Below are 20,009 nucleotides of genomic sequence, written 5' to 3'. Positions count from 1 at the left end.
GACTAGCATACAACATTGTTAGGATTGATTCCATAATCATTGTGAAGGGATCAAAAAGCTTACAGCCTATAGCCTATCACAGACCTGTGACAATGTCCCTTCTTATTTTCTCTCTGCATATGTGTGTGTGTGACAGACAGCCAAATATAGAGAGAGTTCTAGGGCTCCCGAGTGGCCCAGCGGTCTATGGCACTGCATCTCAGTGTAAGAGGTGTCACTACAATCCCTGGTTTGAATCAAGGTTGAATCACATCCTGCCATGATTGGGAGTCCCATAGGGCGTGCACAATTGGCCCAGCGTCGTCCGGGTTTGGCCGGGGTAGGCTGTCGTTGTAAATAAGAATTTGTGATATGTGTATTGGTTTGAAAGACAGAGAGGGTGTCAGTGTCCCCTCACTACAGGTGTGTGTGTTTGTGACAGCCCCCCCAACACACACACACACATTCCTCTGCTTATATAGATATAGCCTCTCTGTAAAGTATATATTCCCTCTGTAATCAGCCTATACTCCAATGTTTTATGTTTACTGTTCTTTATTGTCTATTCTTTATGATGTCTATGTGGACATGCGTCTGTATTCTGTTTGTTGTCTATTGCTGGCAGCACCTTCTCACTAAGGCAAATTATGGGTATGTGTAAATATACATGGCGAATAAAGATCATTCTGACAGACAAAGATTTGTCTAATGTTATTTGCACATTGACTCAGGATTAAGCAGAAGTAGCTGAGCTTGTAGAGTACTAGAGATCTGCATCTTAATTAGAGAAAGGTTTAGATTAGTTCTGAGGGTCAATAGATGTTCCTTGATTCTTAAACTATGAAAAGAATGATCGAATCCCTATAGTAAATCCTTGCACTGGCAGCGGATCTGGCATTTTCTCACAACAGCCTATGCAGTAACGTGGTCTTCGTTGTGATTACCCTGTGTCTTTCTTCAATCAGTTTGAAATACATTTAGTTCTTAATTTGTGATCAAACAGACTAAGACATCAGTTGTGTTGCACCATGCAGTGAACACACCGGTCGCGTTCCCCTGCTCAGACGTTGCATGCATAAACCAATGGTTGCGTGCCACGTCTCGACCGTGTCATCGACTGACAGATTGCTATAACATATGATGTGGTTAGCTGATACGTAAAATACCTATCCAGGCGTTGTAAGATCTGGTATATGTCAGCAACGCCAGGGCAGAGGAAAACACCCGTCCTCTCTGACTGGCACACTACTGTGACACAACACTGGAAGCTGAAATTGTAAATACCCCGCTCCTCATTGGCTCTCGGCTGAGAACAAGAACGGGTCGCTCTCCTCAAGCCTGTGGTGCTGAAATCTCGCCTCGCTATGATAACAATGTAACGGCAATGAAACACTTCACTGTGGAACCCAATAAACACCACCAAAATGGAAGATGATTTGTTCCAGTTAAGACAACTCCCGTGAGTATACTCAACAAGATATATGTATATACATAAAAAATAGACTTAATTTCTAATTTGATCGTAGCTGGGCTAATTTGCTAAACCGACCCAACAGACACAGCCTTTCTTAGCACACATTTTCGTGATCGTTTGATTCGCAGCTGTTGGTTGACAGAATGGTCTCTTGACAATATTATGTGCAACATTGCATTCCTCTGTTGAGATAGCCACAGTGCAATACGCCACTCTACGCGAATACAATGTGGCATGTCGAGGAACTGACGGTGCGTTTTGTTTGAAAGCATCAATGACCGGTAAACAGTAACCATAAACCAACTCCTCATATGGGTGCTACAACAAGGTCGGCTAGTATTTGTATCTATTTTTCCCTTGTATCTCAAGGTATTTTTTACTGGTAGTGATAGTGTGCATATTTGTAAAATGGTTCATTCACATCATTGCCTACTGTATATGAAGCTACTACTGTGACAACATCATTAGTCATGTCTTTATTTTGATCATCCATGAGTTGCACCAGTTTGTTAGTATGGATTGGATAACATAATATGTTACACAACATGTAGCAAATGTAAAATTAAAATAAACAAATTCCCCTAATATTTCTGCTCGGTAATAGCCACGCATTTAGCCTACCAATTATTGTATAGGGGCTGCCTATTACTCATTATTTAGTAGCAACAAATATGGCCATGATTTAGAATATCCATACTACAATGTCATCTTTTGTGCATGATCATCTATTATGTTAATTTATGTTTATTGTTAAAAAGATTAACATGCTTTTCACTGAAGGTACAGTGAGTTTAGGAAAAGCCTTTAGTTTAGCAAGTCAAACAGAGATGTCCACACCTGGCTGTCACTATCAATTTCCAACAAAGTTCCTATTGAGACTCTCCTTTTTAATGTATAATAAAATTAAGGCATAACATTCTCTTTATAATTGTTCCTATGGTAGTAAAGCAGTGACTTGGCAGTAGGCCTGGTTACTATCTAACTAAGAACTGAAATTGTGTAATAAGTGACTGTGGCTGCAAACCTTGAGTTCTAATGCTCAGAACTGCCTTTCTCCGCAGTGTGAACCCCCAAATAATATTTCCTAACAGGATACATACTGTATATCTTAAAGCTATTATGTTAAAGGAGAGGATTTTTGAGGCAATTAGGCCACATTGAAACGTTATTGCAGAAAGTGTCAAGCCACCAACACAAAGGTTTACAGGATCTGTCCATTTTCCATTCTCCAAATCTATATATGGGATAAATGTGGGATTGTTCTGTACAGAACTGAAAGAAACTGAAGTACAGGAAACAAGGCATGTTGATTTCTAGGCTCCTCACTGGGCCACCAGCTGTATTTATTCTGCCCTTGGCAAATCTGTGTAGTAATTACAGTGATTAAGACATCACTGGTTCTCCTTCTCACCCTTCTCTGTCTCAGAGGTGCATACAGGCCTGAAAGCAATTGATGTCAAAAAGTCCCCTGGCCCTGATGCTCTAGGCCCCTGTCTACTAGCTGCAGACATAATTGCTCCCCCTTTAACGTGCATCTTTAACCTCACCCTAGAGTGTAATGAAATCCCCAAATTGTGGAAATCAGCATTTGTCCTACCTCTTTTGAAAGGTGATCCGACTCTACTAAATAACTTTAATTCCAAATCGAAATTGTTTGTTCTGGCAAAGGTATTGGAGTCCCTAGTCAACATTTAAGGTTTTTAATGATATTCACTGTGCTCTGGATAAGAAGCTACATTGTATATCTGTAGTCATAGACTTGTCAAAGGCACTTGACACTGTGGACCATACTGTCTTAGTGTAGAGTTTGAAGTGCATTGGGATCACTGGTCATGCTCAGGAGTGGTTTGTGAACTACTGGTCAATTCAAACCCAGCGTGTTAAGGCAGATTGCTATACACCGTAGAGTTGTGCTCAGATATGCCTCAAGGAAACATTTTTGGTCCCCTGTTGTTTATCTATATCAACAACATTGGGAGACATATTGAAACAGCTGATGTAGATTTGTATGCAGATGACACTGTTCTCTATTCAAGTGGCAGCAGTTTGATTTTGGCTTTTGAAAGATCTCAAACAGCTTTTAACATCATTCAACAGAATCTGTACGATTTGAAGCTTGTTCTTAATTCTTCTAAAACAAAATGCATGCTATTTTCCAATACTGAACACTCTGAAAACCATGTAATTACTACTTTGGAAGGACATTCTGTAGAGCAAGTCAAAACGTACAAATATCTAGTAGTTTGGGTGGGTGAGAAGTTGAGCTTCACCACCCATATAGAGATCCTTGTCAAGAAACTTAAGCTGCGTATTGGGTTTTATTACCGGCACAAAGCTGTTTTTTCCTTTGCCCCCAGAAAATGGTGGATTCGTTGTACTTTTCTCTGTGTTGGACAATGTTGATACTATGTATCTTCCCTCCTCAAGCTCTACACTGAAGACTCTTGACTCTGAATCATGCAGCCATTTATTTTGAAACCAATCAGAGATGTCTAACTCAACATTGTGATCTCTACAGTGCTGTCAGGTGGACATCACCAGCAACACGCAGGCTCAAACACTGGTACATTCTTATTTATAAGGCCATTTTAGGAAAACTGCCATTTTATCAATTTATCCTCTCTTCAAGCTCGAAATGAAAGCAAATAAAAACTCAAAACTCAATCTTGTTTTATGCTAGCAGTCCCAAAAAGTAGAACTGCGCATGGAAAAAGGTCATTTCATTACTCAACCCCTTGGTCTTGGAATTCCCTCCAAGCCAACCTGACACTCCAGAACCTGTTGTCCCTGGAGGAGTTCAAAGGACAAATAGATGAACAGGTTGTTGAGACATGTAGTTGTTTCTAGTTGTCACCTGTTTGCATTGCCTTATGTAAGGAAGCATGTTGTGTTACTTCACGTACACCATACACATTCCTGCACGCACACATTCACTGTCTTTTGCCTCTTGCCAGGCCGTCATTGTAAATAAGAATTTGTTCTTAATTGACTTGCCTGGTTAAATAAAGGTAAAAAAAAGAAAGGTGGTCTGCCTCAATGTTCCTTTTACAATGTTCCACCCTCTATCAGCAATTGTCACGGTTGTCGTAAGAACGGGACCAAAGGCGTAGCATGTGTTCCACATCTTTATTCCAAAGTGAAACTTCAAGCAAAAACAAATAAATCAAATAAACAAACAAATAAACATTACTACGTGGTGTGGTGCACAAACACAAAAACAATATCCCACAAACACAGGTGGGAAAAAAAGCTGCTTAAATATGATCCCCAATTAGAGACAACGATTACCAGCTGCCTCTAATTGGGAATCATACAAAACACCAACATAGAATATATAAACTAGAACACAACATATAAATATTAAACTAGACTACCCCCTAGTCACGCCCTGACCTACTACACCATAAAGAAACAAGGGCTCTCTATGGTCAGGGCATGACAGCAATCTGTTATTTTACAAAATGAGGAGTTTATAAACTCCATGTACAGATAACATACAGGTGTTTTAAGTATTATCTTAATTTAAGAATTAATATTTTTCCTAAAATCCAATCTATTTGCCATCTACACACAATTTTTAGGAGTCACACAAGTTTCTCAGTTGTGAACAGCAGTGTGTAACTTCCCTCTGTTTCCCTGACACATCTCACCCACTGATGGATTTCACCACCCAGTCACAAAGCACAGAGAGCACATAGGAACAGCTATATCACCTAGGCAACAGCCTCTCATTCTCGCTTCATTCAGCTCTGTTTCCTTACGGTAGACTGGCAACTGATCAAAGTTGATCTTCCTGGCTTTCTCTCTTGCAGCGTGGTCAAGTTCCGTCGCACGGGTGATAGCACACGCTCTGAGGATGACGACAGGGGCAGAGAGCAGGAGGTTCAGATCGATGGGAGGCAGGCTTACATGGAGTCTGTGGCACTTCAGGATGGTGCACCAGTACCTCGGGAGTTTGCTAATCCAACTGATGGTATGACTGGGTCCCTCCTCAGCCTCCACTCTCACTTTCCCATCCAAACTCATAACAACTCCCATATGCATGGACCACCTTCCCCCCCTCTCCGTCCACCTATCCCCTCCCTGCCTGGGGACCACTGGGCTTTTATAAGTGGCTTTATCTATTATGAGATTGACTACAGTTGCTCATTTTGTACACATTTATTTTAGTAACTTGTAATCCATACTTGCAAGTCATCATCTGTATTTTATGTGATTTCTTACTTGAGTTGTTCTCCCCAGACACTTTCATGGTGGAGGATGCTGTGGAGGCCATTGGCTTTGGGAAGTTCCAGTGGAAACTCTCCATCCTCACTGGTCTGTCCTGGGTGAGCAGCCAAGTGTTAGACAGGGCTAGTCTGGTCAGAGAGGAAAACATAACAGTTTCATAACATGTTGTGTATGTTCTGTATTACAAACCTGTACATGTGGATTTAATGTACTGTATATGAGCAAAATTCACTGTGTCTTCATTGTTTCCTTCCACACTGGTCCTTATGGCTGTTGTTTTTTCAGATGGCTGATGCTATGGAGATGATGATTCTGAGCATCCTAGCTCCACAGCTGCACTGTGAATGGAGGCTGCCAAGCCTGTGGGTGGCGCTACTCACCTCGGTAATGCCTGACACATTCTTACACTGACTACAAGTAATACTAAATGACGACTAGATTGGTGGGCTAACGGTAGTTGTTGAGAAGCTGGTGGTGATTGGATGGACTAGTAGTGGTAGTGATGAGTTTAATAGCAGTAGCTGTTGATGTTAATGCAGTCTTACAGTGTCACTTGTCACTTTTCATTAGAGATAAAGCCTTTACATATAGTGATATCTAGTCCCTCTGTTTCTTTTATCCAGGCGGTGTTCATTGGAATGATGATCAGCTCTTCCATTTGGGGGAACATATCCGACAAATATGGCAGAAAAACTGTAAGTTCAACGACTGGGTTTATTATAGGGGAGGTTATGACTTTCACAACAGAACAGACACAGCTATATTGATTAATAATTTCACAACAGAACAGACACATCTATATTGATTAATAATTTCACAACAGAACAGACATAGCTATATTGATTAATAATTTCACAACAGAACAGACACAGCTATATTGATTAATAATTTCACAACAGAACAGACACAGCTATATTGATTAATAATTTCACAACAGAACAGACACATCTATATTGATTAATAATTTCACAACAGGACAGACACAGCTATATTGATTAATAATTTCACAACAGTTATTTGTTTTACAGGCTTTCGTGAGACATCAGTTTTATATCAATGTATTGGGAAGAGATGGGGAATGGGGAGATCCATGACAGTGTGATGCGTGGTAGAGATAGCTGGGGTATTTTGCTCTCAGTGTCAGAGCTCACAGCTGTGGATGTGGGTGTGTATGTCTGTGTGTACACAGGGTCTGAAGATGAGTGTGGCGTGGACCATGTTCTATGGTGTCCTGAGCGCCTTTGCCCCCGTCTATGGCTGGATACTCTTCCTCCGTGCCCTGGTGGGCTTTGGCATCGGAGGAGCACCACAGTCGTACGTGTCCCTTCTCTCTGGCATTATAGCAATAGCTACAGTATATACTGTAGTAGTTCATAGTAAAGGATTGGGTTATGTTATTTACCCAGCTATAAGTAGGCAATTTATAACTGGGTAGATAATATAACCCTGGCTGCGCCCCATAGGGACATTGATATTTCTCATTGTCACAGTTGTAAGCAAATATATATATATATTTTATTGTTTCATTCACACCTGCCCTGCTGGAGCTCGGAGCTTAAGAATTTCACTGTACACTGCAACTACAACTGTGCATGTGACTAAATAAAAAAATAAAAAATAAAACTTATTCTAGAAGTGGCATAATAGTGACATGTCCTTCTCCCTTCAGGGTGACACTGTATGCAGAGTTTCTCCCCATGAGGTCCAGAGCCACCTGCATCTTGCTGATAGAGGTATGGCTTACCCTTCACTATCCTATATACTGTATGCAGTTCCACCTTCTGTCTGTAGCTTGTCCAACCCAATTCCTTTCCCCTACCCTTCTAACTCTGCTGTCCTGTGAGGTCCACTTTCAACTCTGTCAAGTCCTTAATTGATTTGAGACATTAGCAGGTCGGTGTGGTGCACATTGAGCCACTTGTTTGTGAGTGATCCTCTTGATGCCAGGTTTGTGGCACCTCAGGAGCAGGATAGGTCTTTCACTCTTAGCTGGATCAATGAAGCTGCTTCACTGTGCCAGGGAACTCATCATGCCAACCTTCTCCTGTACCTATTGCTGTGCCCCTGCAGATATTCTGGGCATTGGGCACTGTGTTTGAGGTGCTGTTGGCCATCGTGGTGATGCCCACTCTGGGCTGGCGCTGGCTGCTCGGCCTCTCTACCATTCCGCTCTTCATCTTTGCTATCCTCTCTTTTGTGAGTATGACAGTAACAGCTACTACCAATTCACTTGAATTCAGTTTTTTTACACTATTGAACGACTGACCCTTTGGTTTTGGAAACAGTGGCTGCCAGAGAGTGCCCGCTATGATGTGTTGACAGGGAACCAGGAGAAAGCGCTGAACACCCTGAAGCGCATCGCCAAAGAGAACGGAGCCCCCATGCCCCTTGGCAAACTCGTCGCTGCAAGACAGGTATAGCCTGCCCTGCCCTGCCCCGCCCCGCCCTGCCTCGCCCCGCCCTGCCCCGCCCTGCCCCACCCTGCCCTGCCCCGCCCTGCCCTGCTCTGCCCTGCCCTGCCCCGCCCTGCCCTGCCCCGCCCCGCCCCACTTTTGTATGATCTCTTATATACTATTTTAGGCCCAGCTTTTGGAACTTTGGCTTTCCTAGATATAGCCACTATATTGTGATCACTGCATCCAATGGGTACGGATACAGCTTTAGAACAAAGTTCTATAGTATGAGAAAAATATGATTTCTACGTGTGGATGATCTTGTTCCTGTAGTGTTTGTAAACACCCTGGTATGTTGATTAGTTACCTGAGCCAGATTACAGGCTCTGGTTACAGTGAGAAGGTTCCACTTGAGTGGACAGATTGATGAGAACCAGTCAATATTCAGATCCCCAAAAAAGTAGACTTCTCTGTTTACATCACATACACTATAAGCATTTCACACATATTATTTAGATATTGACTGTTAGCACTTGGTGGCCTAGCAACCCCCCAAAATAAAATGCTTTAGATATGCCAAGTGAACCTGCAACCACAACACTTCAATAACACTTGACATAATATCTTCTCTAAGCATTACAGGGATATGGCTTTGAATATATACATCAACACTTCCCCCATAAGCATTTCTGTCTCTTCTATAGATGTTATATCCCTGTATTGCTACTGCTGTATCAAATGAATTATCTAAGTGAGTCTCAGAAATGGCTAATATATGAATGTTATCTGATATTGGCAAGTTATTGATTTCATGAACCTTATTTCTAAGGCTACATATATTAATATGGGCTATTTTCAGCCCATTCTTGGGTAGCTTATCAGAGATAGACATAATATGGAAAAGAACAAACAAGATAAAAAATATACACATTTAAGTGTGTAAGTGTCTGTGTGTGCTGCGGGGTTGAAGATATGAGCCCATTGGCTTGGCTCTCTCTTCCCTTCCAGGCTTTTAGAAAGGAGGGTGGACAATGAGCCTGTCATAGTGGATGTAAGCAATGTCCCCACACACTCTGGCAGCTTTCATGGCTGGGATCAGTTCTTTCCTCTTCTGGCGCACAGCTTCAGAATAGTCCTTGTTGAGGAAGATATACATTCCTCTCAAGTTCTTGGCTCTTTCCAGAACAGCTACTTTGTCCTTGTCACGACTTCCGCCGAAGTCGGCCCCTCTCCTTGATTGGGCTGCGTTCGGCGGTCGAGGCTGGGGACGAGGAGCGCACAAGAGTTCGCGCTGGAATTCCGGACCTTGGCCGCCGGAGCGGGATGGAGCGACAGGGCCCTCATCGACCACTACTGATGTAGCCTGCACGAGGACGTCCGACGAGAGTTGGCCTGCAGGGATGCCACCATCACCTTTGACCAACTGGTGGATCTGTCCATCCGGTTGGATAACCTGCTGGCTACCCGTGGACGTCCGGAGGGGGCTCTGTCGGTTCCATCTTCCAGCACTCCCGCTCCGGTGCCTATGGAGCTGGGAGGGGCTGTGCGTAGGGAGGCTGAAGGAGGGGCCTTCACGTGCACCATCTGTGGCCGCAGAGGGCACACTGCCGGTCGGTGCCGGGTTGGTTCCCTCTGGGAGTCAAGGCAGCAGGCAGGGCACTCTGGCGTCACCCCAGGTGAGTCTGCACCACTCTTATCCAGAGTCCTCTGTTGTCAACCTGTTTGTACCCGTTTGTTTCCCTGAGTTTTCCCCGCATTCCCAGCATAAGGCGCTCGTCGATTCAGGCGCAGCTGGGAATTTTATAGACAGAGTGTTCACCCTTAGTTTAGGGATCCCCATTATTCCTGTGGTTAGACGTTTTCCGGTGCACGCTCTGGATAGTCGACCATTAGGGTCCGGGATAATCAGGGAAGCCACCATCTTCCTGGTCATGGAGACGCAGGGGTGTCACGAGGAGAGAATCAGTCTCTTCCTCATTGACTCTCCTGCGTTTCCCGTGGTATTAGGCCTTTCCTGGTTGGCTCGTCATAACCCCACCATTTCCTGACAACAGAGGTCTCTCACGGGGTGTCTCCTCTAATTTCTTTTTTGTGAAGAAGAAGGATGGAGGTCTGCGCCCATGCATTGACTATCGAGGTCTCAATCAAATCACGGTGAGGTACAGTTACCCGCTACCTCTTATCGCCAAGGCGATTGAGTCAATGCACGGGCGCGCTTCTTCACTAAACTGGATCTCAGGAGTGCGTACAACCTGGTACGTATCCGGGAGGGAGACGAGTGGAAGACGGCGTTTAGTACCACCTCAGGGCACTATGAGTACCTCGTCATGCCGTACGGGTTGATGAATACTCCATCAGTCTTCCAATCCTTGGTAGACAAGATTTTCTGGGACCTGCACGGGCAGGGTGTAGTGGTGTATATCGATGACATTCTGATATACTCCACTACACGCGCCGAGCATGTGTCCTTGGTGCGCAAGGTACTTGGACAACTGTTGGAGCATGACCTGTATGTCAAGGCTGAGAAATGCCTGTTCTTTCAGCAGGCCGTCTCCTTCCTAGGGTATTGCATTTCCGCATCATGGGTGGAGATGGAGAGTGACCGCATTGCAGCCATGCGTAATTGGCCGACTCCCACCACGGTAAAGGAGGTGCAGCGATTTTTAGGGTTTGCCAATTATTTCCGGAGATTTATCCGGGGTTTTGGCCAGGTGGCTGCTCCCATTACCTCACTTCTGAAGGGGGGTCCTGTACGTCTGCAGTGTTCGGTTGAGGCGGACAGGGCTTTTGGGCACCTGAGAGCTCTGTTTACTTCGGCTCCCGTGCTGGCCCATCAGGATCCCTCATTGCCGTTCATAGTGGAGGTGGACGCGTCCGAGGCTGGGATAGGAGCCGTGCTCTCTCAGCGCTCGGGCACACCACCAAAGCTCCGCCCCTGTGCTTTCTTCTCGAAGAAGCTCAGCCCGGCGGAGCGGAACTATGATGTGGGGGACCGAGAGCTGTTGGCTGTGGTTAAGGCTTTGAAGGGGTGGAGACATTGGCTTGAGGGGGCTAAACACTCTTTCCTCATCTGGACTGACCACCGCAACCTGGAGTACATCCGGGCAGCGAGGAGACTGAATCCTCGTCAGGCAAGGTGGGCCATGTTCTTTACCTGTTTTGTGTTTACCCTGTCTTACAGACCAGGTTCCCAGAATCTAAAGGCAGACGCACTGTCCTGGCTGTATGACACAGAGGAGCGGCCCATGGATCAGACTCCCATTCTCCCGACCTCCTGCCTGGTAGCGTCAGTCATGTGGGAGCTGGACGCAGACATAGAGCAGGCATTGCGTACTGAGCCCGCTCCACTCCAGTGTCCCGTCGGGCGTCGGTACGTTCCGTCTGCTGTCTGTGACCAGTTGATCTATTGGGCCCACACATCTTCATTCTCAGGTCATCCGGGGATTGGTCGGACGGTGCGCTGTCTGACTGGGAAGTACTGGTGGCCCACCTTGGCTAAGGACATGAGGGTTTATGTTTCCTCCTGCTCGGTGTGCGCCCAGTGTAAGGCTCCTAGGCACCTGCCCAGAGGTAAGCTACACCCCTTACCCGTTCCACAACGGCCTTGGTCGCACCTGTCGGTGGATTTTCTGACGGATCTTCCTCCTTCACAGGGTAACACCATGATCCTAGTCATTGTGGATTGTTTTTCTAAGTCCTGTCGTCTCCTCCCTCTGCCCGGTCTCCCTACGGCCCTACAGACTGCGGAGGCCTTGTTTACACACGTCTTTCGGCACTACGGGGTGCCTGAGGATATAGTGTCTGATTGAGGTCCCCAGTTCACTTCGAGAGTCTGGAGGGTGTTCATGGAACATCTGGGGGTCTCGATCAGCCTCACCTCAGGTTTTCACCCCGAGAGTAATGGGCAGGTGGAGAGAGTGAACCAGGATGTGGGCAGGTTTCTGCAGTCCTATTGCCAGGACGGGCCGAGGGAGTGGGCAGCATTCGTGCCCTGGGCAGAGATGGCGCAGAACTCGCTCCACCACTCCTCCACTAACCTCTCCCCCTTTCAGTGTGTATTGGGGTACCAGCCGGTTCTGGCACCGTGGCATCATAGTCAGACCGAGGCTCCTGCGGTGGACGATTGGTTCAGGCGCGTGGAGACATGGGAGGTCGCCCATGGTCACCTTCAGCGGGCCGCGCTATGCCAAAAGACCAGCGTGGGTGCTGGGTGCTGGGTTCCGGTGGGTGCTGGGTTCCGGTGGCGGATGTGTTGGACCCTGAACTTCTACGGGAGTTCCACCGTCGCCAGTCGGATCGTCCTGCGCCTCGACCTCCGGGTCGTCCCCGAGGCTGGTGTCGGCGGGCCGCTGGAGCCGCACGTCAAGGGGGGGGTACTGTCAGCCCCTCTCCTTGTTCGGGCAGCGTTCGGCGGTCGATCTCACTGGCTTTCTAGCCATCGCCGCGCCATTCTTCAATTATCCATTGGTTTTGTCTTGTTCCATTCACACCTGGTTTGCATTCCCCAATCACACTACATGTATTTATTCCTCTGTTCCCCTCATGTCTTTGTGGGAAATTATTTGTGTGTTACGTGTTGTACGCGCTAGGCTAAGCGTTTGTTATTTTCCGTGTGTTTTCACAAAGCTTATTTGTATTGCTATACATTTATGTTGTGTGACATTTGTGCGAGCTATACACTTTGCTTTGTTGGCTGGAGGAGGTTTTTGACGCAGCTGCGTCCATCTGTATATCTCTCCTGCCGTAATAAAGTGTGCGCCTGTTCACAATTCTCTGCTCTCCTGCACCTGACTTCACCACAAGTACGCACACGCCTGACAGTCCTTGAACCTCAGAAACTTGACCACTATCGGCATGGGCCTGTCACCTGGGCCAGTAGTGGGTTTTCCAGTCCTTTGGGCGCTCTCCACCTCAATCTTCCTGTGGTCCAACTTCAATTTCTCAGAGATTATTTCCCTCACTTTTTCCTCAGGCTCCCTCCAGGTCTCATGTTGAGATTCTGCAATTCCGTCCACAACCATCTTATTCTGCCTTGATTGTCATTGTTATCATGGATTCACACACAGAACTGATGTCCTCTCTCATCTTGCCGTTCTCCTGTTTCAATTCATTGAGCTGACCCTGGGAGAACTGCAAGCTGTTCTTCAGGTCCTGGACCTCTCTGGTCAGATTGTCCATTCTTTTATTAGTTGAATCCACCAGTATTTGGACAAAATACTTGAATCTATTTTCTTGTTGTTGTAACAATTGTTTGTAGAACTCTTTTTGTTTCGTTTAAAAGATCGTTCACCAATGATAGAGAGACACCACTGTCCTCAACGGTACTCCCGCCGGCTTTGGTCTTTGTCATGGTGTCACGTCCTGACCAGCAGATGGAGCTAGTGTTTTAGTTTTGGGGTCAGGACGTGGCATGTTTGTGTTGGGAATGTTTGTGTGGATGATTGGGACTTACAATTGAAGGCAGGTGTGTATAGTTGCCTTTGATTGGAAGTCCTATATAGGTGTGTGTGTTTTTCTTTGGGGTTGTGGGTGGTTGTTTTTGCACTGCGTTTATAGCCTGTAAAACTGTTACTGGTGTCACCTTTATTGTTTTTTCAAGTGGATGCTTTACTCTTTTTTGGTAATAAAAAACCATGAGTATTCACATACCTGCTGCACCTTGGTCCATTTATGAAGACAACCGTTACAGAACCACCCACCACCAAAGGACCAAGCAGCGGAAGAGGAGGAAGCCACAGGAGGAAAAAGTGGAGGAATGGACTTGGCAGGACGAAAGACGATTCTGGGAGGACAAACTAAGGGAGCTAAGGGAACCCGAGAGGCAGCCCCAAAACATTTTTTTGGGGGGGCACACGGGTAGCTTGGCCAGGCTAGGGAAGAGCCGTAAGCCAGCTACCCGTGACTACAGGGAGGTGCATATGAGGTGGAGGGCGCCATGTTACGCTGTGGTACGCACCATCTCGCCTATACGGACGCACAGCCCAGTTCGCCCAGTACCAGCGCCCCGCAGGTGCCAGGGCAAGGGGAGCATCGAGCCGGAAGGGGTGATGCCAACCCTGCACTCAAGACCGCCAGTGCGCCCTTTCGGTCCGGTGTTTCCCGCTAGACGTACTAGCATGGAGGTGCGTGTCTCCAGGCTGGCACGTCCAATACCAGCCCCACGCATGAGGAGTCTAGTGTGTCAGCCCAGCCTCACCAGTCAACAGTCACCAGAGCTGCCCGCCAGTCAACAGTCACCAGAGCTGCCCGCCAGTCAACAGTCACCAGAGCTGCCCGCCAGTCAACAGTCACCAGAGCTGCCCGCCAGTCAACAGTCACCAGAGCTGCCCGCCAGTCAACAGTCACCAGAGCTGCCCGCCAGTCAACAGTCACCAGAGCTGCCCTGAACTGCCAGAGTGGCCAGAGCTGCCCTGAACTGCCAGAGTGGCCAGAGCTGCCCTGAACTGCCAGAGTGGCCAGAGCTGCCCTGAACTGCCAGAGTGGCCAGAGCTGCCCTCAACTGCCAGAGTGGCCAGAGCTGCCCTGAACTGCCAGAGTGGCCAGAGCTGCCCTGAACTGCCAGAGTGGCCAGAGCTGCCCTGAACTGCCAGAGTGGCCAGAGCTGCCCTGAACTGCCAGAGTGGCCCTCCTGCCCTCCGGCCCAGCCCGAGTGGCCCTCCTGCCCTCCGGCCCAGCCCGAGTGGCCCTCCTGCCCTCCGGCCCAGCCCGAGTGGCCCTCCTGCCCTCCGGCCCAGCCCGAGTGGCCCTCCTGCCCTCCGGCCCAGCCCGAGGGGCCCTCCTGCCCCCCGGCCCAGCCCAAGAGCCCTCCTGCCCCCCGGTCCAGCCCGAGTGGTCCGTCTGCCCGGCGCAGCTATCGGCGCCATCAAAGTGGGCGACGCCGAAGGTGGAGCGAGGTCCACGGCCTGCACCTGAGCCACCTCCAGGATAGGTGGGTTGGGGAGGGAGGGTGTAGCACAGTGCCGTCGGTGACGGCAGCCACCCTCCCTTCCCTCCCTTATTGTTTAGGGGTTACTGTTTATGGGTTTTTTGTTGGTGTTTTTCTGTTGGTAGGTGCATTCCGGGGTCTGCACCTTGAGGGGGGGGGTACTGTCACGTCCTGACCAGCAGATGGAGCTAGTGTTTTAGTTTTGGGGTCAGGACGTGGCATGTTTGTGTTGGGAATGTTTGTGTGGATGATTGGGACTTCCAATTGAAGGCAGGTGTGTATAGTTGCCTTTGATTGGAAGTCCTATATAGGTGTGTGTTTTTCTTTGGGGTTGTGGGTGGTTGTTTTTTGCACTGCGTTTATAGCCTGTAAAACTGTTGTCACCGTTATTGTTTTTCAAGTGGATGCTTTACTCTTTTTTGGTAATAACAAACCATGAGTATTCACATACCTGCTGCGCCTTGGTCCATTTATGAAGACAACCGTTACACATGGTAGCTAGCAACGTAGGTTACTCTGCTACTCCTCGCAGTTCCAGACACGGCAGGTCACGTGTAATGAAAATAGGGTGTACTAAAATGGTTGTAGTGTGTTTTGTTTCAGTTATTTATCTGTCATGTTGCTTTTCTGTTTTTCAATCAGGAGGACCGTGGGAAGATCCAGGATCTTTTCTCACCGCATTTTCGCTGGACCACAATTCTGCTGTGGTTTATTTGGTAAATAACCATTTTAACAAAGAAACTTGAAATTTCCTAATTTCTAAATACAGGTAATTAAAAGTTAGTAAATCACATCTGATAACTAATTTCAACTTTCCTACATTATTAAACATAACCAGTACTGCTCGGTTACATACTTTGATTACACGTCTTCATAAGAGTTGCATCTTTAATTAACCCAGTTTCCTTATGGGAATCCTTATATTGACTGAGCACTGTGTTTTATCTGTCTCAGGTTTTCTAATGCATTTGCCTACTATGGCCTGGTCCTGCTCACCACTGAGCTCTTCCAGGAGGGGGGCGCCTGCGGGGGTGAGTCACTGCTCCTCTCCTCTGACATCATCAGTAACACTCACACAAACACTCTCAAGGACAGCATTAACCTGCTGAGGCCAAACAATCTTATTAATCAGTTCATTCTTAGTGTAATGGGAGAACAACACAGGCCAAGGTAATTTCCGACATACAATTAACATGTCATCTTAACAACTAAAAACAGGATGTTTGTGTCATGCTTTAACCAAGAATAGCTCCAGTTGACCTTAGGTCACATTAGCATATACACTGAGTGTACAAAACATTAAGAACACCTTCCTAATATTGAGTTGCACCCAGTTTTGCTCTCAGAACAGCCTCAATTCGTCGAGGCATGGACTCTACAAGGTGCAGAAAGTGTGCCACAGGGATGCTGGCCCATATTGACTCCAATGCTTTCCACAGTCCTCAAGTTGTCTGGATGTCCTTTGGGTGGTGGACCATTCTTGATACACAGGAAACTGTTGAGTGTGAAAAACCCATCAGCGTTGCCGTTCTTGACACACTCAAACCGGTACACCTGGCACCTACTATCATACCACGTTCAAAAGCACTTAAATATTTTGTCTTTCCCAATGGCACAATCCATGTCTCAAATGTCTCCTTCTTTAACCCGTCTCCCCCCCTCTACACTGATTGAAGTGGATTTAACAAGTGACATCAATAAGGGATCATAGCTTTCACCTGGATTCACCTGGCCAGTCTATGTCATGGGCAGAACAATTGTATCTAATGTTTTGTACACTCAGTGTAAGTCTCAAGGCCATTTCAGGAGTTGTGATTCTGGATGTCTGTAGTGATAACCGGTGCATTACGTGTTTCTTGTGTTATGTCTCCCTCTAGAGTCAAAAGGTAGTAAGAGGGAGCCCAGGTGTAGCCTGGAGTGTAAATACCTGACCTCAGACGACTACAAGGATCTGCTGTGGACCACCCTGTCTGAATTCCCAGGTATACTTCTTCAAACTCAACTCAGTCAGTATATTGCTAAACACAATAATTGCTGTATGGGGAGCAGTGTACTGTGAAGTAAAGTAGGTTGTAAATTGTTCTGATTGATAAAAATATCTGAATAGATTGGTTGATGTTTTAATGTTGGGCAGGCCTACTGGTGACTCTGTGGGCCATCGATCGGCTGGGAAGGAGGAAGACCATGGCACTGTGCTTCTTTGTCTTCTCTCTCTGCCTTGTTCCACTCTACGCTTGTGTAGGGAGGTAAGACCATCCATTCCGGAGTTATTACTACTAGTATTAGTAATGTACTACTCTCAAGTTTAACATGACAAACATCACACTGTGGTGGATCCACAACTGACAACACAGTAACTGTGTTGCGTTTAACGGTGCTGTTATTAACAGTGTTGTTAACAGTGTTGTTGTTATTACCAGTGTTGTTGTTGTTGTTATTAACAGTGTTGTTGTCTCTGCTCCAGGACCTGGTTGACAGTATTGATATTCATCGCCAGGGCCTTCATTGCAGGAGGTTTCCAGGCTGCTTATGTCTACACCCCTGAGGTGAGGTGATTGGCCATGGAACCCCATGGCTACATTATTGACTCTATAGAACGTCAGCTCATACTCTAAAAACAAAGCTGAAATGACTTGGCCTTGATTACAGGTAGATGGAGGTGGACAAACACGACTTTGATATATAACCAGATCAAACACAGTAGCTCTGTCTCTTCCTCTGTTATTGTATAACTATGTCTTGAGGTTATTTATGGCTTCATGATTATACTACATTTCAGACGTCAGCTTTCTGTTCAGTTGTATTTCTTTGATAGATTTGTGACTAAACGAAGGACTAGTTCTTTGCTTCATACTCTTCTTCCCCATTGGTTTCTAATAAGCGTCAATATGGTACAAACTAAACCATACTGTAAATGCAAATAAGGCGTAAAATAGACATTCCCCTTTGCGTAAACCACTTGAAGTGTCTGTCCTGAATGTTTATGAGTGATGTATTCCTATGGTGTTCTCCTGACTCCATAGGTATATCCAACAGCAACCAGAGCGTTAGGTCTGGGCACTAGCAGTGGAATGGCCAGAGTGGGAGCCCTCATCACACCCTTTGTTGCACAGGTAAAAAAATGTTTTAAAGGTTACCACAACCAATATAAGGTATATTTGCTTTGTACTTAATGTGTACTGAAAGACAGTCAAGCCTTCACAGAGAGACACTACTACTGCATTCCTCCTCTCTTTCCTGCAGGTGATGTTGGAGTCTTCTGTGTACCTGACTCTGTCAGTGTATAGCATCTGTTGCATGCTGGCTGCCATCGCCTCCTGTGCTCTGCCCATTGAGACCACTGGCCGGGGCCTCCAGGAGTCCAGCCACCGCGAGTGGGGCCAGGAGATGATGGGCCGGGCCCATGGCAACAGCTCTGGGGGCATCCCACACTCCGACTCTGGGTCCCAGGAGGACTGAACACAGGCAAGAAGGTGGTGGAGGATGGAGGCTGGAGTGGAAAAGAGGGGCAATGAAGGAGAAGGAAGCTAGGCAAGAAGCCCTTGTCAATTCTCAACTCAAATGTGTCATTATTGGTTTGTATATAGGCACCACGGTGGCTTGAGAGAGAGCCTGCCAGCAAAATGTTATTCAAAAACATTTCTCTCCGATTTTAATCTTCGACCACTATCATGATTTTTACTAATGTACGATAACCTCACTCCGAGTGAGACAGAGCTCAATGGAGTATTCAAAGTTGCACTGGATGGTGGCAGGGAGAAAAACAATCAGGGTGGGATTGCCATGCTTCCAGCTCAGTATTTTAATTTTACAGTCATATTGTGAGAAAAGAACAGCGAGAGCAATGGTAGAAGAGTGTGATAGAGGACGTTGATTTTCTGCATTGTTTCTATTAACCCGTTTCCTCTAAGAGATCATACTCAGGTCCTACTACTTGTTTTTGGATGAGGGACAAATTGAGGACTTTTGACTAATAAGAGGGCAGCTGCTTTGAAACATCCCAAAAAGTCAATTATCTTGTGCAAAGCTATAATGAAAACAATGACATGTAACGAATTGCTATCTAATGTTACTGTAATTACCCACTCAACATAATCAAATCTGTACATCTTGGGTTGTCTGCACGTCCCCATCACCATGGGAACCATCAGCCACTGTAATCACCCTGCTGTCAACTGACATGAGGCACTTCTAGGAGGTGTGGGGTCACAAATCTCAGTTACACTTCAGTTTAGAAACGTACAAGTGAGGCAATCAAAATGACGACGTAAAGTCTCTCTGTGCAGCTTGTATAAGCATTTATTAGCACTCATATTGTAGTCCGACTTGAACGGGGTCGTACTGTTGTTGCACGGTGACCAAAGTTGATGTAAATTAGGGAAATTGCAGATGGGTACTGATCATGCCAGGTGTTACAATGCTTATATGTGCATGTTGAAGGCTTTCTATGCCATGAAACTGAAGTGCTACTGAAATCTTTGAACCGTACTATACTTTCACCTCTTATTCACCTAAAGTTGTCAGTCTGGTACAGTAGTATTTACTCCACATGGGTGAAATTATTCAAAGCAAACATAATCACATGGTTTTTCAGGGTACACCTCAATGGCTGGCTGTGAATGCTAAACATCATGTTAACCTGAATTTACATATTTAACACAGAACACTCAACAATACTGATAATACAAACCGTCATACAACAATTTATCAGAGTGGCACAGCTTTTGCTTACTGGACAAAAGTCATCTCTGTATATACTATACCAATACCTGGTTTGGTTGTTGTTTGTTGGTGAGGTGGTGCGGGGATGGTCTTTGTCCCCTTGTAAAAGTAACACATGAAACAAGTTGTTGTTGAAAATGGTAATGAACCTTGGACTTGTCCAGAAAGCTGTTTCCCACGTCTGCCATTGCAATTTAGTACCGCATTAAAAATGTCTGTGCACAGATTCTTCTCACTACACTGGATGTAAATGTGTATGATACAACAAATTACATTTCAAAAAAGC

The 20,009-nt window shown here is 46.2% G+C and overlaps 1 protein-coding gene across 2 annotated transcripts; it reads left to right on the top strand.

The window, feature by feature from the left end:
* Positions 1–1,236: 1,236 nt before the first annotated feature.
* On the top strand, positions 1,237–20,006 carry svopa (SV2 related protein a). 2 transcript variants are annotated; one of them, XM_029763081.1, is made up of 16 exons: positions 1,237–1,438; positions 5,266–5,426; positions 5,696–5,781; positions 5,969–6,067; positions 6,307–6,378; positions 6,873–6,997; positions 7,353–7,416; positions 7,754–7,879; positions 7,969–8,097; positions 15,644–15,717; positions 15,956–16,032; positions 16,879–16,983; positions 17,136–17,247; positions 17,466–17,547; positions 18,025–18,114; positions 18,245–20,005. In XM_029763081.1, exons 1-16 carry the CDS (start codon positions 1,404–1,406, stop codon positions 18,458–18,460), a joined length of 1,653 nt encoding a protein of 550 aa, XP_029618941.1. In that variant the 5' UTR covers positions 1,237–1,403; the 3' UTR covers positions 18,461–20,005. The 2 variants fall into 2 exon arrangements, with proteins under 2 accessions (XP_029618941.1, XP_029618942.1); XM_029763082.1 differs by lacking the exon at positions 7,969–8,097 and having other exon boundaries at positions 18,245–20,006.
* The last annotated feature ends 3 nt before the right edge of the window (positions 20,007–20,009 follow it).

Source organism: Salmo trutta, chromosome 9 (assembly GCF_901001165.1).
Source record: "Salmo trutta chromosome 9, fSalTru1.1, whole genome shotgun sequence".
In the NCBI taxonomy this organism is placed as follows: domain Eukaryota; kingdom Metazoa; phylum Chordata; class Actinopteri; order Salmoniformes; family Salmonidae; genus Salmo; species Salmo trutta.
This window is presented reverse-complemented; position numbering and strand designations above follow the sequence as displayed.

Excerpts from the sequence above, each read along its gene's own strand:
- svopa (XM_029763081.1), top strand. The coding sequence starts at position 1,404 with ATGGAAGATGATTTGTTCCAGTTAAGACAACTCCC. Across the intron at positions 7,880-7,968 it reads TCTTTGCTATCCTCTCTTTT|TGGCTGCCAGAGAGTGCCCG; the intron begins GTGAGTATGACA and ends TTTTGGAAACAG. Across the intron at positions 8,098-15,643 it reads AACTCGTCGCTGCAAGACAG|GAGGACCGTGGGAAGATCCA; the intron begins GTATAGCCTGCC and ends TTTTTCAATCAG.